General features: G+C 35.6%; 3 protein-coding genes and 1 long non-coding RNA gene across 5 annotated transcripts; 1 reads left to right on the plus strand and 3 right to left on the minus strand.

The window, feature by feature from the left end:
* Positions 1 to 178: 178 nt before the first annotated feature.
* LOC135142300 (uncharacterized) lies at positions 179 to 824 on the minus strand. The gene is made up of 2 exons (XR_010282492.1): positions 603 to 824; positions 179 to 555 (listed from the first exon to the last, which is right to left on the minus strand). It is a non-coding gene; the product is annotated as an uncharacterized LOC135142300 (long non-coding RNA).
* Positions 825 to 3,379: 2,555 nt separating this feature from the next.
* Positions 3,380 to 25,701, plus strand: LOC135142338 (farnesol dehydrogenase-like). The gene is made up of 4 exons (XM_064074026.1): positions 3,380 to 3,571; positions 3,621 to 4,082; positions 24,277 to 24,432; positions 24,479 to 25,701. The coding sequence occupies exons 1-4, from the start codon at positions 3,464 to 3,466 to the stop codon at positions 24,518 to 24,520; spliced, it is 768 nt and encodes a 255-aa protein (XP_063930096.1). The 5' UTR covers positions 3,380 to 3,463; the 3' UTR covers positions 24,521 to 25,701.
* LOC135142336 (glucose dehydrogenase [FAD, quinone]-like) lies at positions 19,771 to 23,871 on the minus strand. Of its 2 annotated transcripts, XM_064074023.1 has the most exons (4): positions 23,541 to 23,871; positions 21,811 to 23,425; positions 20,420 to 21,758; positions 20,255 to 20,345 (listed from the first exon to the last, which is right to left on the minus strand). In XM_064074023.1, the coding sequence occupies exons 2-4, from the start codon at positions 21,956 to 21,958 to the stop codon at positions 20,339 to 20,341; spliced, it is 1,494 nt and encodes a 497-aa protein (XP_063930093.1). In that variant the 5' UTR covers positions 21,959 to 23,425; positions 23,541 to 23,871; the 3' UTR covers positions 20,255 to 20,338. The 2 variants fall into 2 exon arrangements, with proteins under 2 accessions (XP_063930092.1, XP_063930093.1); XM_064074022.1 differs by having other exon boundaries at positions 19,771 to 21,758; positions 23,541 to 23,862.
* On the minus strand, positions 24,596 to 25,194 carry LOC135142151 (protein takeout-like). Its single transcript, XM_064073821.1, has 3 exons — positions 25,157 to 25,194; positions 24,976 to 25,109; positions 24,596 to 24,924 (listed from the first exon to the last, which is right to left on the minus strand). Exons 1-3 carry the CDS (start codon positions 25,192 to 25,194, stop codon positions 24,596 to 24,598), a joined length of 501 nt encoding a protein of 166 aa, XP_063929891.1.

Raw genomic sequence — 25,701 nt, forward strand, 5'->3', positions numbered from 1 at the left:
TTCTTATAAATTATTAATATATTCAAGCAAAACATTTTTATTCAATTTTGACGTTTTAAACTGCGTTTATTAAATCCTTAACAAGTCTGACAAATAAGTTGTTATCCACAAGTGAATTGCAAAATTTTTATTTCACTCTTAATATTTTTTAATCACTCACAAAAAAATGAAAAACAACTTCAGGAACATAAACATTTTGCTTATTATTTTTAATAGTTTTCACAGAATACAATTTGTTTACAATTTTCACTAAAAGGTTGCTGCAACTAAATCAGTATTGTTTGACATATTTGTTTGGCTCTGTGAGACGTCAATTTGGAATTGTATAAATCCCACACCAATACAATTCCAAAGTGTGTTTCGGAAACTATTTACTACAGATTATTTCGATACGAGTGCAAGAACCAACTGTGAAACACTATTTTATTTGAAATGAAAAATTTGCTAAGGTGTTCTTTTAAACAAACTTCCACAACACATCTCCCCTGTATTCCAGCCTCTTCAACAATCATTAAGTGATGTGAGTTACCGGAAACTCACCTTGAAAGAACACAACTGTTTATGGTATGTTTGTGGATACTCATTAATACAAAAATTCTTACACCACCACTTCTGCGAAGTTTGTTGTGAACTTTGCACATTCTTACGAAGTGATACATCCTGTTTTAATTGTGTGACATTTTAAAGTCTTCAATGAAGATGTGATTTTTGGCGATTTAATGATGCCACCTAAACATTTTGCAGTTTATACTCCGGTAATGGGTAATACATTTTGTGAGTTTTTCCCAATTTATGCACCGTAGTCGTTAACTGGTTTGCGGCTAAAAAACGGACCACACAAAAATACCATTCCATCACCCCTGCAAAGACTTTCCTCTTGACTACCTCGTTTCAGTTTTTATTAGTTAGAATTTTTTACACACTAAAATTTAAAAATAAATCTTGGACCGCTCAAACACGCACACATCGAAAATTAAACTATTTCGTTTAGCCTGCAGTTTGTTGACCTCCTTAGCCTGGAATTTTCTAGTATTTTTTACATGTATCGTAAGTATCTATTACTTTGTTAACATAAATTTTACGTTTGTTTTTAACCCCATAACCCAACATCCCCTATGATTCCGTAATTAATATGACATTTCTTGTTGACAAAAGCAGACAAAACGTTCACCGAAAACCTGAAAATGAAAAAGAAACTATGTTCTTCAAGGTCGGAGCACCTTTAGTGACGCTAGTGACCTCTTTATGTCGTTCCGTAAGCTCCCCATGTATTTCTTATGGAATCAGCTGAGACTTTTATAGCCCTGCCACAACCCTATTATAATACTTTCTTTTCTTAGGCTCGGGAAGTAAAAATGAAAACTCAAAGTTCTGATCTTACTTGGATAGATAGTAGTACTGAAGTCTTTGTCCTATTTGCTCTGTCCAAAGACATGATTGAATTCATATATACGTATGTTAACAATGTTAATAGTTTTACAAGGAGTAGTTTTTGTTCAATGAACCGCAATTTATTTGGGTTTAAATTTTAAAGAGTTCTTTTTTAGGTACTAAATCTTCAAACGTTATGTACAATACAATAACTTAAAATTCATTCACCCACAGTTTCAAATATTCACGTATTTCAATTTGGATGTTTTTTTGAATTTTTTTTCGTAAATTAATTTAGTCTATCAAAATCAACATTTTAAAAATTAGTTCATATTTTTTTATGTCAATTGCGGTTGACTAAGACAAATTTTTTGCTATTGCATCAGAAAATAACCTTGTAACATTAACAACGTTTTTGGAGGAACAATAATTTAGAAATTTATGTCCTTTTTTACTTCACCGTAATTAAGTTAAGTTATTGTAGCTGTAAGGTATTAGTTTGTAAGTTATTAGTATTACTGATAATATTCACTCACACCGGGAAGTCCATTTTCAGATTTAGAACTAAGTATTAGTTTTCTGTCTGTTGTCTGTGTACCTATTAGCGATCACAGTTTGCTGTGAAATTCTAAGGATAATAATTTATGATTATTGTATAAATGGTGAAACACCATTTATTGAGAGTAAGCTAACACAGTAATGTAATAGAATCCATCTGACGGATGGTTACTTTAATGTTTTTTCTACGTTTTATGATCCCCAGATTATGCAAAAATAGGTCCGTGTCGATATATTATATTCAACAGATAATGTCCGAAACTACTGAACTGATTATTGTCAAATTTTATAGGTGTTGTGGAAATATCGTGCAGATGGTAAAACCGAAGTTAATCTGCTCGTTCCCGTCAACAATTTAATCACATAATCTCAAAATTTTTCATGGTAAATACTATTTAAATTTTATAAAATAACATACACCTGTACTTGTGGTGGACGAATCCGCCTTGATTTCTACCCTAGGCATCCAAATTTCCCCAAAAAGAAAATCAAAGTTGTATAACAACAGTTTACAACAACGGCAGATTAGCTCAGTTGGTTAACATGTTTTTCAATATGAGAAAGACATTCGAAAAATCCTGATTGTATTTATTCTTTAATTATTATTATTATTAGGTTCATATTTAAAATTTTCCAAAGTGTTATGAGATTAAAATTGTTTAGATTGTCTTCGTTTTATTTTATCTCATGCGGCATAAAAAGAATATTTTCCAAGCCTCTTTCCTTTTTAAAATGGTTCCCTGATAAGCATGGCTCTCTATATTCGCTGGACGTTGAAGCAAAGAAGAATTTTGTATCTGTCAGAACACAATTTTTTAGTCTGTTTTTGTTTCTAACACAAATTTTCCTCCCAGAAAATGTGGCTTCGACAGATTTCCCAACCTTTTTTTTTAAGCTCTCACTTTCTGTCATCGTTTTTAGGACATCATTATTAAGTGTAAAATAAAACATTACATAATTATAAATTTCTAACGAGATTATGTTACCAAAAAATAAATAGACAGACACCAGTGAATTTAATGTTTAAAATGTGCGAATCCTACTCCACAATCACATGCAAGACGTAATACTTATGAATCTTATGATAGAAAACAAATTATTAAAACAGCGATTAAAAAGGTTAAAAAATACACATCAGACCGAGATAATAGAATTTAGTTAGTAGGTACTTGGAAACATGTAATTCTCGGCATTTTTTCAATCAACTATTTCACAGCTCAGCGAGGAAAATCCCACACCATTAAAAGTACATGTTAAAACCTCAAAAGATATATTATTTATTTATATTTTACAATAAAAACTTCACGTTACGTAAAAAGCCAAATTCAAGCATCCACCGAAAACTATTTAATTTAATTAATTATCTTCGTCAACCTTCAGCTAGCTTCTCTCCAAATTTTCCGCACGACTAACATCAGTGTTCAACGGTACTTCCCCCAAACTATACCAAGAACCCGACACTAATGACCCGTAAAAACCTACAAACCTCCTCAGTCTAACGCAAACTACCGCCACACGATCACCGTTTTTCATAATGGTACTCTCCATGGATCGCTGGGTCGGCAAAGTGGCCGTAGTAACAGGTGCCAGCTCCGGAATCGGGGCAGCCATCGTGGACCAACTCGTCGAAATCGGCCTCCAGGTATAACCCCCCTATTTCATCAACCCCTTCATACTATAACCATCCTCAGGTAGTGGGCATCGCCCGACGTGTCGAACTTGTCGAAAAAAAAGCGCAGGAACTCTCCGACAAGAAGGGCAAACTTCACCCCTACAAAGCCGATTGTTCGAAGGTACAAGAGGTGGTGAAGGCCTTCAGCTGGATTGAGGAAAATCTAGGGGCCGTGAATGTATTGGTGAATAATGCTGGCGTAGCCAAAGATACGTCGCTAGTTGATGGAGATGAGGAAGATTGGAAGAGTGTCCTTGACCTCAACGTCATGGGTTTGTGCGTGGCCACGAGAGAGGCGATTAAGAGCATGAAGAAGCACGGTGTTAATGGGCATATTATCCACATAAATAGTTACTGTGGGCATGTTGTTCCCAATTTTCCTGGGTTTAATATTTACCCGGCGTCGAAACATGCGGTGACGGCGTTGACGGAGACCTTGAGACAAGAGTTGAATAGACTGCAGTCCAAAATAAAAGTAACGGTATGTGTTTTTTTACTCTTTCTATTATTGTATTGTAGCGAAAAGGAAACTAAAAGTGTTTACAGCATAATGACCTTGGGATTAGGTATATGGTTAATTACAAATACTGATATAGATAAAGCTGAAAATATGTTGCATGCACTATTTTTAATAACCTTGTTAGGTAGCGCTCAATATACAGAATAGTGACAAAAGTAAAAAGACATAGTTTATGATTTTTTATTTTATTAATACATATTGATTTGGTTCCAGAACATCATTCTTTTTTATTAAAACAGTTTGACAATTTTTTTATTCCACAACCCTCAGTTTGCATATTTTCTGACGAAGGAGGATGTTGGCTCACTTACATTTACAAAAAATACATAATTTAAGTTTCATAATTTAAGTTTTCTTTAAACAACAGTAACTAAAAGTTACTAAATTAAAAAAATATAGATAAGAATCAAGGTTTAAGAAAAAAAAAAGTACCTCCCTATGTATGCCTGACCTTTCAGGTTACAAGGAAAAGACGCCAACTGATACAATTATACAACTTAGACTTTTTTACGAAAAAAAAAATGTAAAAATAACATTTTATAAAACTTAAATTGACAATTTTAATGGGGACGATTAGCCAAATTTTGGTTAGCGCTTTACCATCGACATGATATTAGTAATATACATACAAAATTTTACAACAATCGGCACAGTAGTTTCCAAAATTATCTTTCGTTCACATAAAGTTGGCTTAAAAGAAACGTTTGTAACTGTTAAACGAAGACTTTTTTCTTTATTCCTATTTTATATGTGATGATCAGTGTTGTGCTATGTTTTCCTTTGTTTAATTATAGCAGATATTTGTAATGAAATAAATTATCTTTTCGAAGTTACAATAGTTTTGTGGTTTGTGTAAATATTCACTGTACCTACTGGTGTTATTTGCCTGCAAACGGATAAAACGGTAAAATCAATCGTATTACTGGTTGCATAGCTGAACAGATTTGCAACCAAATTTGTTTTCTTTAATTAATACTCAGTTGAAAAACCACTCTTAGTATGCACAACAAACACAGAAAGATAAAACTGTTACCAGTGATGACTGTTACTATCACACGATCTCGGTCTTCCTCTTCTTGTCTTTTCTCCTGTCACCACTTCACATATTACTTTCACTGTCTTCTTTTTCGTCCATTCATACTAAGTACATGCCCGATTTGTCCCAATTTTTTGCACTTTTTACTTTTATATTTTTTTTTCTCAAAATTTTCATTTCACACGCCGTAATTTTCCTTTTATGATGTTCGTTTAAAACCTCTGATTTACTACTATAAATGAGCTTTGGCGGTAAAACCGCCCGATACACATTAAATTTACTTCAGCACCTTGGGATATCTCCTTCTTATTAAACAACTGGTAATATAATTTTCTGTATGTCGCTGTGCTTCTGTATATTCTATTGATCTCTTCTTCTCCAAATCCTGCTTTTTTTCTGTTATTGTTCCTTTATATCCTATTTCTTTTACTTCTCTTATTTCCACCCCCTGCATATATCTCTTTCCGTCTTCAGTTTTTCATTTGCTATTGTCATTATTTCTGCCCGCGAGGTGTTTATTCTTAGATTATATTTTTCTCTTCTCCTAACCATCTTCTTATTCTATGTTTCCTTTTGTTATTTGCAAATATGATCAAATCATCCCCGTAAATTAGTTTACTCATTTCTACAGCTCTGAGTTTTCTGTAGCCTAGGTGGATTCCCCTCTCCCCTTCATTTATTTCCTTTGCTATGTTGTCCATTATTATTATAAATGAAAGAAGGTCCAAAATACTTCTTTGTCGTGGTTCGTTGTTGGTTGTGAACTTTTCCGTTGGTTTCCCCTTTTTTTTTATTACATTTTTGGTTGTTTCGTATAGAGTATTTATTATCTTTAATAGTTTTCCATTTATGTCCCTCTTTCGCAGAATTTCTAATAGTTTACTTCTTGATAATCTGTCAAATGCTTTCTCTAAATCTATCGTACTTATGTATACAAATTTTTATTCGAAGCCGTTATTTACTCTGATATTTGTCTTGCATATTGTGTCCCAAATGCTGCTTGTGATTCTGCCAGGCTTGCCCTTATTTTTTCTTTTGGTCTTCCTTCAATAATCCTCCCATATACTTTTAGGGCGGTACTTAGTAGGTAGTGATACTCATTTGTGGTTATTACAGTTGTTGTAATTTCTCTTTTTATGTATAGGTGTTATCACTGCAGTCTTCCATTCTATTGGTATTTTATTAGTTTTCTATGCCGTTTTTAGTATTTTATATAATATTGTTAAGTTGGGCGGGCGAATAAAATTGGCGTGGGTAAACTCAACAATTTATTTCTTAACAACTCGTATTTACACAACTAACTGTTGCAGCGATCATGTACAAAAATTATTCCGGCTAGCTGAATAATCCGTTCCTCACAGGTGGACCTTATTTAAACAGTACGCGGTCCTTCTCGACACCCTATGTCACCGCTTCTAGACTTCTCCGGAATCCACATTCGCGACTTCCGTTTCGAGGCATTTCTTTAGCGCTCCGTCGCTCAGTCGCATTGAGGTGAATCATCACCGGATGACCAGAGAGTTCTCGACGGCCATAGGCGTCGTACCGAGGCGGCGTAAGGGTGTATTTCGTAAAAATAAGTTTATTCTTTCTTCTCTTATACACTTTATCATTTCTGGTCTTATATTACCTATTCTAGGGCCCTTCCCACGTTAATAGTTTCAATGTCTTTTATCACGGCATGCTTTTCGATTTCCCTTTCTTTTTCTGCAATGTTTTCTTCTTGTATTTACACCTTCTGTTCTCCACCTGTTCCTAATAATTTTCCCTCCATCTTCCCACAATTTTATCTTCTTCTGCAATCACATATCTCTTTTTACTTGTATGTTTCCAATGTGGTTTATTTTCTTTCTTTAGCATTTTCACTGTGTGGTATAGCATGTTTGCATTATCTGCTACATCTGTTTCCATCTTTATTCCGAATTATTCTATACATTTAACTTTTTCTCTTTGTCTTTTGTAGAATTTAGAGTATGCAATATTTTTATTGTTATTTAAGTACAGCAAAACCTCTCTACAACGGACAGCTGTGGTAACTCAGAAACTGTCCGTTATTGAGAGCTGTCTGTTGGAGAGAGGTTGATAAAAAAATAAATATATTTGTTGTATACATATATTGAAAACCTATTTGATACATGCACATACATCAATTATGTATAATACTGTGAGATTATTCCAAGACAGGTAGATATTTATCCTTTTTCACTTGAATGAAATAGCCGCCATTTTTTTCATTAAGATATTCCTAACATATTTGCGAGAAACATACCTAACAATAAGAAGCTTATCGAATTCCAAAAACTTGGCAGATTTAAGAATTTAATAATGAATTACTGATGCAGTGCTGTCGGGATCATTTGAAAGGTTTTAACATACAATTTTAAAATTCATTTTTGGAAAAACCGGTAAACCCTACTGTGAGAGCCAATGACCCGGGGGTGCCTGTTTTTACCCCCTCCGCCTTCACGGGCTCGGTCGGGCCACCACCGGCTTTGAAACAGAGAGTTGATCTGTATCCTTCCGATAATAAACACCAAATATTTATCTCGCATTCCGCTGCTCTTATTTACCAATCAAACACAACATACAACTTATTCATATATCAATACAAAAACGTACATGGTCCTTCGAGCCGGATCAGCGGCCGCGAGTGTTATATAATAGTGCAGTGCGCCCTATTTCGACATAAAGTTATTCAAATCGGAAATATTGGTCAACCGTCATACACAGATTTTTCTGTGATTCGTCGTCTACAATTCTGGGGACATCAAGGTAAGCTCCAATTCTTATAATATCGTTGTGCATTTCTTGTACGTAAGATGACGAAAAGCCAGGACGAAACAATCAATAAATTCATAATTCTTCTTGATAAATTAAACACACATGAGATTTTCGTTGATGACGAAACTAATCATTCAAAGGTTGGACAATTAAACCGTCGCCTACAGGACGTTGAACAATTAAAATCGGAAATGGAAAATATCAGTTTGCACTATGGTGCCAATTCTATAATAATAACTTCAGAAGATGAAAACGAGTCTGATGAACGGGTCGAATATAAGTTTAGGGATGTACTGAATCAAATATTTGAGGTGCTTGGCGTATATGATGATTTGGTGACAAAGGCCTCATCTCAATTATCTAGTAGTTCATCAACCACATCTCATTCAAATCAAAATCTTAACGTAAAATTGCCAACTATTGAATTACCTAAGTTCAGTGGGGATTATACCGAATGGGCATCATTTTTTGATACTTTTTCTAGTTTAGTTGGCAGTAATGAGTCATTATCCAACTCTCAAAAATTACATTATTTAAAATCATGCTTGGAAGATGAACCCAAGAAAACTCTTGAGTCGCTAAAAGCGGACAACACAAATTATGCAATTGCGGTTAAATTATTGAAAGACAGATACGAAAACAAGCGCTTCATCATTAACAATCATTTAAAAAATATCTTCAGTTTGCCTTTTGTTAATAAATCGGACTGTAAATCCTTGCGGGACTTTTTAGATACACTAAGTATTAATTTAAATACCCTGAAAGCGTTGGATCGCCCTGTCGATCAATGGAGCGATCTTATCATTTACATTGTAGTTTCAAAATTGGACCATTTTTCTAGTTCCACATGGGAAGAGTCACTTGAACCCAATAACATTCCGTCCCATACAGATTTAATTTCATTTTTAGAAAGGCGATGCAAAACCTTAGAATCGATAAGCATCCATAAAATTAATAAAGAAACAAAATCTCTCCCTCCTCAAAAATGTAACATTAATACGCCGCTTAGAAAACGTGTGTTCCATACTTCATATTCTAAGGCTCAAAGTAACAAAAAGTTAGCTTCATGTTTTATATGCGAAAAAAATCATAATATTTTTAATTGTGCTGATTTTTTAAAGTTAACCCCCCAGGAAAGACTGCAACACATAAAATCATTGAATCGTTGCAGTAATTGTTTTAGACAAAACCATTTTACGAAAGATTGCACTATATTTGGCTGCAAACAGTGCAATAAAAAACACCACACTCTTTTACATATTGATGTAAAGGCTAGTTCCAATGCGATTACTGATCAATTAGTTAATGATATCACGGATCCTGGAGAGGGAACTTCTCATTGTAATTTAGCGGTCTCAAACAACATACTTTTATCAACAGCAGTAATATTGGTTAAGGGTCCCACAGGTAAAATAAAAGAATGTCGCGCATTATTAGACATTGGGAGTCAATCTCACTTCATAACGGAAAATTTATGTAAACAGTTAAATTTGAAATTTCAAAATTCAAATGTGTCGATCCTAGGAATAAATAGCCAATCAAGATTGACTAAGTCTGCTGAAGTTGAGATCAGAAGTAGATCAATTGATTTTATTTACAATATTAAATGTTTGGTTATTCCCAAAATTACCGAAAACTTGCCTTCTTATACGTTCGATATAAATACTATCCATTTACCCAATAATTTAGACTTAGCGGATCCGACTTTTAATGTTTCATCTCCCGTGGATATATTAATTGGGGCCGAATTATTTTTAAACCTGCTTACTTCCGGAAATATAAAACTCGGTAAAAATCAGCCTGTTCTACAAAATAGTGTCTTGGGATGGATTATCTCAGGTAAAATTCCGAATTTTAATAATAAACCCTTGCACTGCTACAAAATAAGTTTGGAATCAGCTGTTACCAGGTTTTGGGAAATAGAGAACGTTGAACCCGAGGTAATTGTCCCTTCCATCAATAAACATTCTTCCAAAGACCTTTGCGAAGCCCACTTTTATGACACTACCAGCCGATCTAAAGACGGTCGCTTTGTTGTACGACTTCCGTTTGTCGGGCAAATTCCAAAATTGGGAAATTCCCGTGATGTAGCCATGAAACGGTTGTTGTCTCTTGAACGGAAACTCTCCCGCGACCATAAATTAAGAGCGGGTTATTTGGCCTTTATGCACGAGTACTTGGAATTAGGTCACATGGAGCCAGTACCTGCCGACGTTTCGAAACATTCTTATTACCTGCCCCATAGTGGGGTCATAAATGAAAATAGTTCTTCAACCAGACTACGCGTTGTTTTTGACGGATCGGCAAAAAGCTCAAACAATCTTAGTTTAAACGACAATTTATTAGCAGGACCCGTTTTGCAGCCTGATCTTCTTACGATCATTATTCAATTTAGACTGCCTCAATTCGTAATAACTGCGGACATATCCAAGATGTACAGGTGCATTTGGGTGCATCCTGATGACCGTGTATTTCAACAAATCTTATGGCGAGAATCTCCCGATTTACCCATAAATACATACCAACTTAAAACCATCACTTACGGCCTGACTTCCTCTTCTTACCAAGCCATTAAATGTATACAACAATTGGGCGCAGATCTAAAGGATAATTATCCATTAGCACACGACGTCATCATGAAGTGTTTTTATGTGGACGACATATTGTTTGGCGCAAATACCATACCCGAATTAGCGCGGATTAAGGACGAATTAAAGACAGTTCTCGGGAAGGGGGGATTTTCTCTAAGTAAGTGGTCATCTAATTGTGCTGATGTGTTAAAAGATGAGCTTACTTCCAATGAGTGCATAATAACGGACAAACAGCTTGAAAAGAAAACTCTGGGTATTCGCTGGGACAACGAATCTGATAATCTTTCATACACACATTTTAACTTTGTTAACGTCAAGCCCACCAAACGTACTTTACTTAGCGCCATTGCTCAATTATTCGACCCCCTCGGTTTAGTTAATCCTGTGGTAACAATGGCAAAAATAATAATGCAACGGTTGTGGTCGTTGAAAATTAACTGGGATGACGAAATTCCCGATAATCTTAAAAAAGCATGGACTTCCTTCTTACGCGGCTTGCCTTATCTAAATAAACTTCAGTTTCCTAGAACAGTAATTTGTCGTAATGCTATCAAAATAGAAATCCATGGATTCTGCGATAGTTCTGAACAGGCTTACGGTGCAGCAATCTTTGTTAGGTCCATTGATTCCCAATTAAATATACACGTCAATTTGTTATGCGCCAAATCTCGCGTGGCGCCATTAAAAACCATCTCTTTGTCCAGACTTGAATTATGTGGTGCGCTTTTGTTAGCCCAATTGCTTGTAAAGGTCACTAAAACGATTAACATTTTACCTGAGCAGTGTTTCTGTTGGACGGATTCTCAGATCGTTTTATCGTGGTTAGCAGCTGATCCAGGTAATTGGAAAACGTGTGTGTGAGCAGAGAAGTGAATACGCTTATTTTTGTCGTCGTTACTTTTATTGCGACACTCGTTGTAATTATTCAAATAATCGTAAGTTTGTGTATAATCTGTACAAAATGTCCAACTGTACTTACTGTGGAAAAAAGGGAAGAAACAATGATTGCGTAACATGCGATATATGTCGAAAACTGGTCCACACTGACTGTTCTGGTTTAAGTAGAATGGAAATTGAGTGCATTCGATCAAATTCGAGAAAAATCCACTACTACTGTGATAAGTGTGACATTGTAGCAACAATTAATAAATTAAAAAGTGAATTGGATGTGCTAAAATCTGAACTGGAGGTAATGAAAAACAACCAAGGAAATGTCGCTCGTTCTGATAATGACAACTTATCCGCTGAAGAACTAATCACAGAGGTCGAGGAAAGAAATCGGAGGGCTTACAATTTAATTCTTTTTAATTTATCTGAATCGGATAAAGAGACTGATGTCAAACGTAATGAGAATGATACATCCCGAGCTGGTCAAACCATATTCTCTGGTGAACATGAAAAAATTTAAATTATGTCGTGTTGTCGGTTAGGAAAGTATAACAATGAAAAAATTCGTCCTCTTAGAATATCATTTGAGAATCCTCAATATGCAACAGAAACATTACGAAAGTATATCCGCAAAGAAAAATTGTATCTCAACAGAGATTTAACTAGACGTCAGCAGAATCAATGTTATATGATAAGGACTGAGTTTAAAAATCGCAGAGAACAGGGTGAAGATGATATAATTTTAAAATATTCAAATGGAATACCAAAGATCCAAAAGGTGGAGAAAAAAAACTCGTAGAAATCCAACAGACTACCAACAACATCCTACAAAAATCAAATTATAATTTTAACGTTTTTTACCAAAATGTGAGGGGTTTAAATACGAAAGTAAGTGGTTTTTATACTAATATATGTGCATCTGATGACGACATTATAGTTCTAACTGAAACCTGGCTAAATAGCAATGTTCTAAGTTCTGAATTATTTCCAAGCACTTTTAATGTCTTTAGGAATGATAGAAGATGTGGAAGGGGAGGAGGTGTCCTAATCGCAGTAAGTGATAAATACCCAGCTCAAAAATTAGATATAACATCTCCCATACCTCAAATTGAAATAACTGCTGCCAGAATTTGCATTAAGGCCACTATGATAACTATTGTAGCCATTTATATTCCACCTTCACATTCAGTTGCGAATTATGTTCAAATATTTGAAGTTTTAGAGAATAAGATAGATTTTTCGAACCCTTCGCTTATTTTGGGGGATCTGAACATCTCAGAACTCACTGAATGTATGAGTAAAAATAGTACAACACATTTGTTCAATACTTATGCTAATTTTATTTCCTTGAACAACATTACACAGCACAATAAAATTACCAACGTAAACTCCAAGATACTAGATGTGGTATTGTCAACTGATCACTTCAGTGTTAATTGTAAATCAAGTCAACTTCCATTAGTACCAGAGGACTTACATCACCCATCGCTAGATGTGTCTATATCATACATTTCCTATGAAGCTATCAATTTCCATCAAAGTTCAGATGCAGTAAAATTTAATTTTTATAAAGCCAACCTGCCGGACTTGTATGCAGCGCTAACATCAGTTAATTGGTCACAGCTTGAAAACATTAAAGAAGTAGATACTGCAACTGACTATTTTTATTCAGTAATATACAATTTATTTGATCAATATGTACCCACAACAGCCTATAACTCTAAACGTGCCAAGTACCCCATATGGTTTACAAGTTCTATTATTAATAAAGTAACAGAAAAAAGAAAGCAGTGGAATTTATACCGTAAAACGAAAAATTTACTACATTTAGACAAAGTCAAAATTCTTAGGAAGGAAATAAGAAGGCAAAGCCGCATGGAATATATAAGATTTGTTGAAACCAGCGAAAACTCCATCAAACATGATGCTAAAAAGTTTTGGTCCTTTGTAAAAGCCAAACGAAAATCGCCTACAATACCAGCAGAATTGTCTTTTGGTGATAGTATTGTGTCAACTCCCGAAGATATTGTCAACGCTTTTGCGACTAATTTTGCGAGTGTTTACTGTGATAATAGTGTATTTGCCTGTGATATAAATAATAGCTGTGATAATAATCTTAATGCTTGTGATATTTGTGGTAATGATAATTGCACGTCTCTTAAACTGGAAAACATCTGTGATATCAGTGCTGTGCTACATTCTTTCTCTATCAATGATGCTGACATCTTAAAAGCTGTGATGAAACTTAAACCCAACTTAGTATGTGGTCCTGACAATGTACCTGCGTTTTTTGTTGTAGACTGTATCCGTTGTTTATTAGTTCCACTATGTTATATTTTTAATTTAGTGTTAAAATCGTGCAAATATCCGTTCATGTGGAAATTATCAAAAATATATCCTGTTTTTAAAGCAGGAGATAAGTCAAATATCCAAAACTTTAGGCCCATAGCACTATTATCAAACTTTGCAAAACTATTTGAATGTATCTTATCCAACAATATATATTCTCATGTTATAAACTATATAGTACCAGAACAACATGGTTTTGTCAAAGGAAGATCGACTGTCACAAATCTATATGAATTTACTCAGTTTGTGTCTACTGCTTTAGATGATGGTTTGCAGGTAGATGTGCTATACACGGATTTGACGAAAGCGTTTGATCGTGTAAACCATTGTGTTCTGTTTAAAAAACTTGAAATGTATGGATTTTGTGATAATATATTGCTCTTATTAAAATCAATGATTATGGGAAGAAGGCAGTTTGTCGAGTACGGTGGATTTAAGTCTTTTGAGTTTATTGTAAATAGTGGGGTTGTTCAAGGCTCTAACTTAGGTCCTTTGCTGTTTGTAATTTTCTTCAATGATGTTGTAAAACATCTTAACTGCAAATGTTTCATATACGCAGACGACTTAAAGATAGTTAACATCATAAGATCTAATAATGATTGCTTAAAGCTGCAGGGCAATTTAGATAATTTTATTACTTGGAGTTGTATTAATAAACTAGAAATTAATAAAGACAAATGCAAAATCATGAGTTGCACGAGAAAGATAGATAAAATTAACTTTTATTATAATATCAATGGTGTACTGTTACAAAAGTGTAATGCATACAGAGATTTAGGAGTCATAATTGATTCTACTTTGTCTTTCGTCCCACATATCGAACAAATGGTTAATAGCTCTCTAAGAACGGTAGGGTTTATTATAAGAAATGGAACAGATTTTAAAGATGTATTTAGTATTAAAATATTGTTTTATACTTTAGTGAGAAGCAAACTTGAATATTGTTGCATAATTTGGATGCCTTATTATCAAGTTTATATTAACCTCGTTGAAAATGTATTACGAAAAATTGCTAAATTCATCTATTTTAAAATGTATGGTACTTATCCGCCTCAGCACTGTGATTCAAGAGCGCTATTTGATATTATAGGTGAATCCTCACTTCAAAGTCGTAGGAATATGGCATGTATATCTTTTATGCAAAAACTGATAAACGGTAACATATCTTGTACATCTATATTAGAGAGTATAAAGTTTGTTTGTCCACGTGTAAACTGTCGCACTCCAACAACATTTTATTACAAAGTACCATGTACTTATCACCATTTTAACAGTCCACTAATCAGATGTTTAAGACTGTCTAATTGTATAATACCTCATGGAGTAGACGTATTTTTTGACAATTTTTATAATCCAAGACTTAAATTAAAGCTATTAACTGTTTGTAGAAATTTTTAATTGTTTGTAAAAATTTTTAATTAAGCGTATATATTTATGTATATTTAAACCACAATGTAAGTAAACGTATCATATCATATTTTTTCCTCTGTTCACTTTAAGAACCTGTTAGTTTTAAGTTGAAATTTGTTAGTTTTTTTTTTTTTCTGTATTAATGTTTACAAGTATGTACCTACTAATGTAACTCTGTGTGTTTCCACCATAGACGTTAGTCTGTTGGAATTAAAATTATTATTATTATTATTATTAAAAAAACCTTTGTCGCTAATCGCGTTTCTGAAATACAGCAGTTAACTAATAATTGTCACTGGAACCATGTGAAAAGCAACGAGAACCCGGCCGACATAATAACTCGTGGTGCCTCTCCTAAGGAATTATCGACACATACACTGTGGTTTAATGGTCCAGCTTGGCTGCATAAAATGGAAATTCCGATTGTTAATGCCTCTAATGTAGACAAGTGCGACTCCTGTGGCGAAGGGTTACTGTTAGAAAAACGCTTTGTTTCAACTGCAGTGCATCTACAAACCAATTCTTTTAAAAATGTTATCTTTGACCTATACTCAACCTTTGGCAAATTAAAAGTTGCAATTGCGTGTTGGCTGCGCGTTATGAAAAACCTACGGAATAGAGTCAAAAAACAACCGGAAATCAGGGGCAGTTTAACAACGCAAGAATTGAAACATTCGGAAATTACGATAATCCGATTAGTTCAAAAGGAGGCATTCTCCTCCGAAATTCATCAGTTGACTCACAGTAAAAAACTTGGTAACAGTAGTATTTTACAACTTAATCCGTTTCTAGATTCAAATGATTTGCTCAGGGTGGGGGGTAGACTAAGCAATGTCAAAACTTTACCAATTGATAAAAAATTTCCCATCTTGTTGCTCAAACATTACATAACCGAATTAATAATACAAGATATACACCAAAGCCTGCTACATGCGGGGCAATTAGGTACTCTTGCGCAAATGCGCTTAAAATATTGGCCGATTTCTGGCAGGCGTCAAGTTCGCAAGGTAATTGGTAAATGCTTAAAATGTTATAGGACCAATCCAAAACCTTACAGTCAAATTATGGGAAATCTTCTCGAAGAGCGGATAATGCCCTCACGTCCCTTTTCCAAGGTAGGGGTTGATTTCGGTGGTCCTTTATTAATTAAAGAAGGCCGCGGAAAAGGGAAAAGAACCACTAAGTCCTATATTTGCCTTTTTATTTGTTTAAGTACAAAGGCAGTACATCTCGAACTGGTAGGCGACCTGACATCCGACTCATTTCTTAGTGCCCTGAAACGATTAATTTCGCGCCGCGGAAATATCTCTTTCGTTCTTAGTGACAATGCCACTAACTTTGTAGGCGCGAGAAAAGAGCTTCAACAATTATTTAAAAGCGAGAATTTTAAAAATAAACTGGCAAACGAAAATATCATGTGGAAATTTATTCCTCCTCGAGCCCCAAACTTTGGTGGTATCTGGGAGGCTGGTATTAAATCAGTGAAAAATCACATTAAGCGCGTAATCGGCGAAAATCACCTTACGTATGAGGAGATGTACACGCTGTTGGTCAGAATTGAAGCGGTACTAAACTCACGCCCCTTGACGCCATTATCGAACGACCCGAATGATCTCTCGGCCCTTACGCCTGGCCATTTTTTAATCGGGCATCCGCTAACCGCCCCCGTAGAAAAGGATCACACCGCCATTTCGTCCAATAGGCTGTCTCGCTGGCAGCTGATTGAGGCCTGCCGCCAGCATTTCTGGAGACGTTGGTCAAAGGAGTATTTGACTACGATGCAGAGCAGGGCCAAGTGGCAGCACACATCCGCCAAAGTTCCGGAAGTTGGTACATTGGTGGTACTAAAGGACGACAATCTACCGCCGTTACAGTGGCCGCTGGGGCGTATTACTCAATTACATCCTGGAAACGACGGCCTGGTGCGTGTAGTGTCAGTGCGGCATAAAGGTGGTGTAGTTAAACGTGCAATTACGAAAGTGTGTGCGTTGCCAATTGATTAATATTAATCAATCCATGATCTATATTCCAGAAATCTGGACATTCCTATTCATTTCTACTTGTGTCTATAATTTGCTTGCTTTCTTTGCACTTTTGTTTATCTGTATGATCTGTGTAAAATATTATATGCATATATTCTGTATTTCGAAACACTTCTATTGTTTCAAGGTGGGGGGTTATGTGAGAGCCAATGACCCGGGGGTGCCTGTTTTTACCCCCTCCGCCTTCACGGGCTCGGTCGGGCCACCACCGGCTTTGAAACAGAGAGTTGATCTGTATCCTTCCGATAATAAACACCAAATATTTATCTCGCATTCCGCTGCTCTTATTTAACAATCAAACACAACATACAACTTATTCATATATCAATACAAAAACGTACACCTACAATGGATTAAATGGAATAATGATAAAACCATTAGTATGTCATAATAGGGTACCGCGGGCGGTACTTAAAATTAGTTAATGCGTTAACAGTACCTGAGCTGTTTACCACGTAAAATGTTGGTAACAAATAAATCTGTCCGTTGTTATGTACCAAATGTTACTGTCCGCGTCCGCTGTTGAGAGGGTCCGTTGTTGGCTGTACTTTAGGATGTTCATCTCTTTAACTTCTTTCTTTACACCATTGTTCCACCAGGTTGTGTGTCTCTTTTTATTTCTATTCCTGTTGATTCCGCACGTTTCAATTGCTTATGTGGCTGTAGTTTTAAAGGTCTTCCATAGTTCGTCCAAATCCATTTTATTAATTTTCACTATCTTTTCTTCTATTTTCCTAGTATTTACTATACTTTTTGATGCTTCAATCTATCCACTCTCATTTTTACTATCATTTTATTTAGCGTACAGTATTTTTAGTTTCTTTCCGGATTTTTTTTACTCTTCCTTATGATTTCTCATGGTTTTCTCCAACTCTCCCGTTTCAATCTCCTCTCAGCATTAAAAAACCTTTATACGATTTCTTCTTGTACTTTATTCCTCTCCTTTATTTGGCCCATAGACTATTATTATTTGATGTAAGTATTTCATTTCCTAGTTCTATTTCCAATCTTATGATTCAATCGTTAATATTTCTCCATTCTCTGATTCCATTTCTAATCTCTTGTTAATTATGCAGCCCACTTATGATTGTGCCCTCCCTACATCTTTGTCCTTTCTTTTTCTTTCTATTCTATTATTCTCACTGTAATCCTCCCACATTCCAGTTGTTTAATTCAATATTTGGCTTTCTTTCTTAATCTGTTAGTTGTTCCACTTTCTTAATTTTTGTTTATTTTTTTCCAGTTCATTTCTTCTTTGTCCTTATTTCTCGCCTTTTCGTCATTATAATTTTCCGTGTTTTATCTTTGCCCTATATTTGTTTTTGAATCTTTTTCTCCTTCTCATACCACATATGTTTTATCCCCAAACTTCTTTGCATTTCTAGTTTTTGTTTCACTTCTCAGCGTCTCTATAGAAAAACTTTTCCAACACATATTTCTACTCTTCGTTGTCCTTCGCGTTTAGAAAATTTTAATAGTCAGTGTTTGTCAAGTCGCTTCTTTTCTTCACTTTTTCTAGTTTTTCCACTTTCTCATCTAACTTTTGAATTTTACTTTCTAGGGATTTGTACGTGATTTCTTAGTTCTCCGTTTTCTTTCAGTATTTGTTCCATTTTTCCATTCTCTTCTGCCATACTCCTTTTAATCATTTCTTTTAATTCTTTCTTCAATTTTACCTTTGTTGCTTCGAAAAATTACTAAATTAAAACAAGTAAGTACAGGATGATCTTAATTTATAAAATTTATATGGTTTATATTCAGCAAAATTTCGAGATGAGGTCATCAAATTGTTAGTTAAGATAATTAGAATAATTTTGGTTAGCCTTTTAATATCCACACCAACTTAAAGGAATAAGTATTACAATAGAGTCCGTCTGTCGAATGGGTACTTTCATGTTTTCTTAACGTGTGAGGGCCCCGAGAGTACGAAAAAGTAGGTCTCGCGTTTCCATCTATCTGTTCGTCGTCTGTCTGTCCTCTGTATTGAATTTGATTAGACAGATAATCTCCATCTCCGAAAGTACTATACCGATTGTTATCAAATTTTATATGAATTTTTGATATATCGTGTAGATTATAAAACGTTAACCAAAACTAATTAATCATCGCCACCAAAAATTTGATGACTTTCACTCAATTTTTTTTTAGTAAACGCTACTTAAAGTCTACAAAATAACATACTCCTATAGTTGTGGTTTATAAATCCGCCGTGAGTTTATACCTCAGACATCAAAATTTTCACAAAAACTCCAAATTGTATAACAACCTTTTATATGGAACGATGAATCCGACGATTCCCGTTGGTTATTATTTACTTTAAATAGTTATATTTAATATTGTCATATCTCTGTGGACTGTGCCCTCCTCGCCACAGGGGATGCGGGGCTCTTATTTAGGCAACTGTTTCTTCACTCGTATTTTAACAGTTTATTTTAGGTTATAGGGGTTGTCATAAGAAATAAATAAAATTCAAGAAATTATTTTTTTTTACTTTCTCATTCACATTGGAACAATTTTTTGCAAAAAATTTATCATTATCACTGAAAACACTACTACTCCCACTATTAATTCCCAAGAACAAATAAAACTACAATAGACAAAAACTAGAAAAAATTTTAATCGTTAAACATCTTTTCGATAATGATTTATAGATGTCTATATTTATCTAGAAGCTCTAAAAATTCCAGAACTTTATCTTAAAGCGAGCATATTATATTTTCCTAATGGTTTTTCATTTCCCAATTTATATCTTCTATTGTGAGTTGTTTTTGTTTAATATTCTATAAATTTGGTTTAAACAGCTGCCTTCCTGCCTTTCTCTTCCCCATTCAATCCCTCTAAACCTTTCACAACACTCCCCAATCTTGCTTAATCATGTCCGCCCCTTTCTCCCCAATCATCACACAGGGCGCACTCATATGACCCGACAACGTCACAGGAATCACACTAGCATCAATTACTCTCAGGCCCCTAATTCCGTACACTCTCAACCGTTCATCGACAACAGCCTCTTCATCGCTCTTCGGCCCCATCTTACAAGTCCCCGTCTGATGAAACGCACTCATCGTCAAGCTCCTCAAAGCACAAAACCAGTACTCGTCTGAATCGAAAACAAACCCCTCACAACCTGGAATAAGAGCATCGTACAATTTAGACCCAAACCTCTGGAAAGATGTCGTCTGACTCATCCTTTGTACATACCGTATGGCAGCTAGCAATGTCTTGATATCTCTGCCTTCTGGATCGGAAAAATAGTTGCCGTAGCATAAAGGTGGATCGTAAGGGTTTCTCGATTTTAACCTCATATAGCCTCTCGATTGTGGATGAAGAAGTATCGGGAAAATGTTATACGCTGGGGTGATTTCCAATAATTTGAATACGACGTCGTAGAATCTGGGTTTTAAACGAAAACTCTGGGATAAAATTTTACCAGAAAGGCTCCCTATTGTACCGAGGCTGGCAAAAACCAGCTCAATGTCTGGATAATTGGGATCCGGAGTGGAACCAGTATTTATAAAACCTAGTGCTTCGACTCCATTTGCGCTAGAGAAGACTCCTGTGCCGTTAAACAGCCACCGGAAGGTCTCCAAAGGGTTGAAAACAGCTGCTGGGAATTCGAGGATTTGATTAACCTTAAAGAACCACCCGAAAAACACTATATGATCGTAAAGCAGTTGACCAACCGGAAGATTCGTAATGGTGGTGATTCCCAACTCAGACAAATGCCCTCGAGGACCAATCCCTGACAACATCAGAAGTTGTGGAGAACTTAAAGCACCCGCTGATAAAATCACCTCCTTTGAAGCTCGAGCAACATATTTTTTTCCTCTTTTCTGAAATTCCACACCGTAGGCATTTCCTCCACTGTCGACCAACACCTTCGTGACTCGGGCTGATGTTAAAATTTTAAGATTCTTTCTAGAAGTAAAAGGGTAGAGGAATGCATCAGCTGTACTGTGTCGTCGCCCTCGCTTAACACTGGCTTGAAGATAGGAAAATCCAATATGATCCTTCGAGTTATAATCAATGACTTTGCCACCCATTTCGACTCCCGCTTGAATGAAAGCCGCCCCAATTTTCGATCTAAAAACGGGCTCTACTGACCACATTCCTCCTTGGTTGTGGTACCCATTTGAACACTCCTTTCCGAGTCTACAATCTTCCGATTTCTTAAAATAAGGAAGAACGTCACGATACGACCATCCATCGTTTCCTAAATCGTACCATTTCTGGTAGTCCTTTGGGTTCCCACGGCCGTATACCATGCCGTTGATTGCACTACTACCACCAAGAGCTTTTCCTCTTGGGCAAGCACATTTCTGTTCTTCCATGGCTAGGCAAACACCTTCCTGGGGTTCCATGGTGTAGTTCCAGTTGTAAGGGGTTACTTGAAAAATAGGTGCCAGAAGTGGTACCCTTGTTAGAAGGTTCGGCGGATTTCCTGCTTCTAAAAGAAGTACTTTCCAGGATGAGATCTCTGATAAACGGTTAGCAACTACAGCGCCGCTGGAACCAGATCCAACGATTATAAAATCGTACTCTACGAGAGACATTTTCAGATTTTTTGATTTTTTTTTTAAATTCTGACTTACCGAAATCTGTAAATGTTTCAGGCAGTGATCTTGGTACTGAGTGTGGATAACTTTCGAAACTTCCTGGCACAATTCGCTGTCTTTCGTTTGTAAAGACGGTTTCACCTGCCACGATATGTACTAAGACTACAAATAGTAGATTGAACATGTCGTCGAGATTTTGGACGAACAACTAAATTTTTTTCTGCAAATTTAAGAGTGGTATGTAAGCAGCCTTGACCTTTTGAGTTACGTTTCAGTTGTTTGGAATGCTCCTCTTTATCTAAATTCTCAACCGTCCCATATATTTTAATAAAACCGGTCTGTTATTAGCCAAACATTGTTTTAGTCATTTTCCATTTACCTGAAAAAACTGCAGACTGCAGCAACTATTACCTGCACAATCATTTGCTTTATTTTAGAAAAACTTGTCTGCCAGACAAGAAAACCTTGATCCCAAAAATTCTTCAAATTATTCATCATTCTTCATTAAAATATAGGGGTGTATATGACATAAACAAAACCGTTAGTTGTACATGTAATTGTGACTGCACTCACCACACTGATAAGTAAAAAAACTTATGTTGCTCCGGACGAAAAAAAAAGTGACTTTAACGATCTGGCTAATCTCAAATCGAAACTCACACCATGTTAAACTAGAAACTTTATTAATAGTTATTTATGCATCAACGGAATAAACTACCATATTAAGCGTGAGAATGTAGGTCTTAATTTTTTGTCGAGGGATCAAGACAGTTTATTCCAGAGATGCATACGAAACTTTCCTCCCAACCGGTTAAATTAACAATAAATGAAAATCACGATTGCGCGTTACGCATGCATTTAAATAAAGTGGGCTAACAATTATCAAGAAAACGAGTTTGTTGTGTGTCAAAAAAAAACATTCGAAATTATTGCAAGCTATTTGAAGCTTTTTGATGCTAAATTATATACTGGGCACTGCATGAGAAGAACATCAGCCACTCTGTTGGCAGACAGTGGTGCTGATTTAACGACTGTAAAGACAGACGCCTAGACGCTTTCGTCTAGGCGGTTGAAAACCTGAAATGCTGCAGAAGGCTACATAGAATCTTCAGCTCAAAACAGATTTTAACCGATAACGAAACTTTAACTAGCAAGACCAGCAAGGTTTCAATCAGAACCTGTGGAGAACTTAAAGCGCTCGCTGAAAGAATCACCTCCTTTGAAGCTCTAGCAATATATGCGAAAGAGTGAAGTAATGCATTAGCTTAACACTGGCTTGAAGGTGGGAAAGTGCTGCATAATTCCTCCGGGTTATGATAATCAGTGACTTTAGCCCCAATTTTCGATTTGTAATCTTACTCTACTGATCACAAACCTCCTTGGTTGTAGTACCCGTTGAAACACTCCTTCCCTAGTCTACAGTCTTCCGATTTCTTAAAATAGGGCAGAACGTCGTCCTACGACCATCCATCATTCTTTAATCGTACCATTCCTGGTAGTCCTTCGGGTGTCTACCAGTGTACATCATGTACTTGATCACAACTCTGTTCTTCCATGCCTAGGTACACCGTCTTGAGTTCCATAGTTCGAGTTGAAAAATAGGTGCCAGAAGTGGTACTGTTGTTAGGAAGTACTTTCGAGAACGAGATCTCTGATAACAAAGTTAGCAACTATAGTCCCGCTAGGACCAAGTCCGACGATTATAAAATCGTACACCGCGAGAGACATTTTCAAACTTTTTCAATTTTTTTTAAACTGTGGCTTACCGAAATCTGTAAATGTTTCTGGCCTTGATCTTGGTACTGAATGCGTGTAAATTTCGAATCTTCCTGACAAAATTCATTGTTTTTGGCTTTTTCACCTGCCATTATATATACCAAAAGTACCAACTACCAACAACTGAAAGAACATATCGTCGTGATTCCCTACGAACAACTAAATGCTGTTCATTTTCTGCAGTGTGAAGCCTTGTCTCATATATAAATTTAATACAACCGGTCTGATAATGATTGCACACTATTTTATTCATTGACCTAAACAAGCTGTTTACTCTGTTATTTTGTACGATTCTTACAACTTTTAAATGAATGCAGAGTTTTGCAATTAGGGTCTGCATAAGTCGATTGTGAGAGTCCAAAAAACTGGTTATCATTGATACAAGAAAACCTTGATCCGAAAAATGCTTCATGTGCGATTTTGGATTTAGAGTTGTCAGACTTAAATCACTCGTCAATCGACAATCAGCAAATAACAAGGATGATTTTGAGTTGCAACATACGGATCAATATTTGTAACACTCTGTATAAACAATTTAAAAACTGTAAATATCAAAACAGGTCCACAAATTTTAATTTTTTTTATTAAACATTTAAAAATCAAAATAAAAGAAAAGTGTTAAAAGCATTATTAAAAAGCTGTAACTAAACATCGGTAGGAATTCCAAAAAATTACTAAATTCATCTAAAAATCAGTTGGCACTTTTACTAAAAATTTTTCCTATAGAGCGTCAGCCCTGGGCTCGTCACCACCGAGATGACCTCGCTAAAAAAAGACCTGGACCCAACCATCAAGGCCATCGTTGAAAAATTCGCAGCCCTGAAACCTGAAGATATAGCAGACGGTGTTATCTACGCCCTGAGCACCCCAGAACACGTCCAGGTAAAAAACTGAACAACCTGTTACAGTGTTAACTTTATTTTTTCAGGTCCACGAGTTGCTTATCAAACCAGTCGGCGAACTATACTAATCCTGACGAGGATTAAAAAATACTTTAAATTAATATTTGTTAGTTTCATAGTTAAACCACTACGCCAAACTAAACCTAGGCGAGAAATTTTGGATCTAGGTTATCGACCATCTCTCGCAGGGGCACTTTAGCGAAAAACCTGTTATATATACGGGCTACGGTTTCGGCGAAAAATATTTCCCAACCACTCCTAACGTCGTCCCATATTGAATTCCAGTTCTCATTAAGGACGGTGTTCAGAGTATCACCCAATTCTTTATTTCCGTCAAAAAGATTTTCCAAATGCATGTACAGACGACCCAAGTTTGGGATTTTTAGTTCTTTGGATGCAGTAATTCGTATATATATTTCTCCTTTCTTCTGTATTTTTTCCAAAGGGAAATGTACAACAGCAGTCAGATTTGCTACAATATGTAAATGACCACACATTTTTAACTCTTAAAAATAGCACTTACTTAAAATTATCGTACAATTCCCCCTACCTACAATGGGCAAAAGTAGTACCCTTCCATTGAGACGATAGTTCCCCAGAATTTTCAATTTTGGTAGAAACCCAGTATAATTCATGGACATATCCTCTAGGTTAAATCTGCAACTCTAAATTCAGTTGTGAAGATTCTTTAAAACAAAACTTACGTCGCATCTTGCATTTGAATGTCCTTTAATCCATACATTACTGCATTTTCAAAATTTTCTTGTACTTGTACAGGACCGGTTCCAGACCCAATCGAAAACGAGTGTATGTCGAGAGGTTCCAAATTTGGTAAACCAATGCTTTTGATGGGTTGGGTTAGCAGCGAAGCTTCATTTTCCACAGCTCTAGCTAAACAGTTTCCCAAATTTGGGTCTCCGTAGATGCATTTTTTTAAATTGGATGCTGCGGTATAGTTGTATTTAAATTTTTTTAGGGGTTAGTACTTACGTAGTTTAGCAGAGTGTGTAAAGTTTATTATTAGTAATATTAAATGTAGGGCAGGAAGACTGTTCATGTTGGTGTTTTTCTGTACACTGATCACTCAGATTTTCTGGAAATATTTATAATGATTGCGGAAAATAGTTTTCCTTGTTTACGCAAATTAACTCATTTCTTGTTGTGATTTATTGCTTCAATTAAATTGTGCCTGGCAATGTGTTGCCAGGAATTATTTACAAGTGTAGAAGATTGATTACAGCTTTATATT

Source organism: Zophobas morio, unplaced genomic scaffold, assembly GCF_036711695.1.
Source record: "Zophobas morio isolate AGI-343-1 ecotype UQ-CSIRO unplaced genomic scaffold, CSIRO_AGI_Zmor_V1 ptg000046l, whole genome shotgun sequence".
Classification (NCBI taxonomy): domain Eukaryota; kingdom Metazoa; phylum Arthropoda; class Insecta; order Coleoptera; family Tenebrionidae; genus Zophobas; species Zophobas morio.

Coding starts and splice junctions, on each gene's coding strand:
- LOC135142338 (XM_064074026.1), top strand. CDS start 3,464: ATGGTACTCTCCATGGATCGCTGGGTCGGCAAAGTGGCCGTAGTAACA. Junction 4,083..24,276: donor AGTCCAAAATAAAAGTAACG/GTATGTGTTTTT, acceptor TTTTTCCTATAG/AGCGTCAGCCCTGGGCTCGT. Junction 24,433..24,478: donor GCACCCCAGAACACGTCCAG/GTAAAAAACTGA, acceptor TTATTTTTTCAG/GTCCACGAGTTGCTTATCAA.
- LOC135142151 (XM_064073821.1), bottom strand. CDS start 25,194: ATGTATGGATTAAAGGACATTCAAATGCAAGATGCGAC. Junction 25,110..25,156: donor ATTCAAATGCAAGATGCGAC/GTAAGTTTTGTT, acceptor TTAGAGTTGCAG/ATTTAACCTAGAGGATATGT. Junction 24,925..24,975: donor GAATTGTACGATAATTTTAA/GTAAGTGCTATT, acceptor TACATATTGTAG/CAAATCTGACTGCTGTTGTA.
- LOC135142336 (XM_064074022.1), bottom strand. CDS start 21,958: ATGTTCAATCTACTATTTGTAGTCTTAGTACATATCGTGGCAGGTGAA. Junction 21,759..21,810: donor TGAAACATTTACAGATTTCG/GTAAGTCAGAAT, acceptor TGTCTCTCGTAG/AGTACGATTTTATAATCGTT.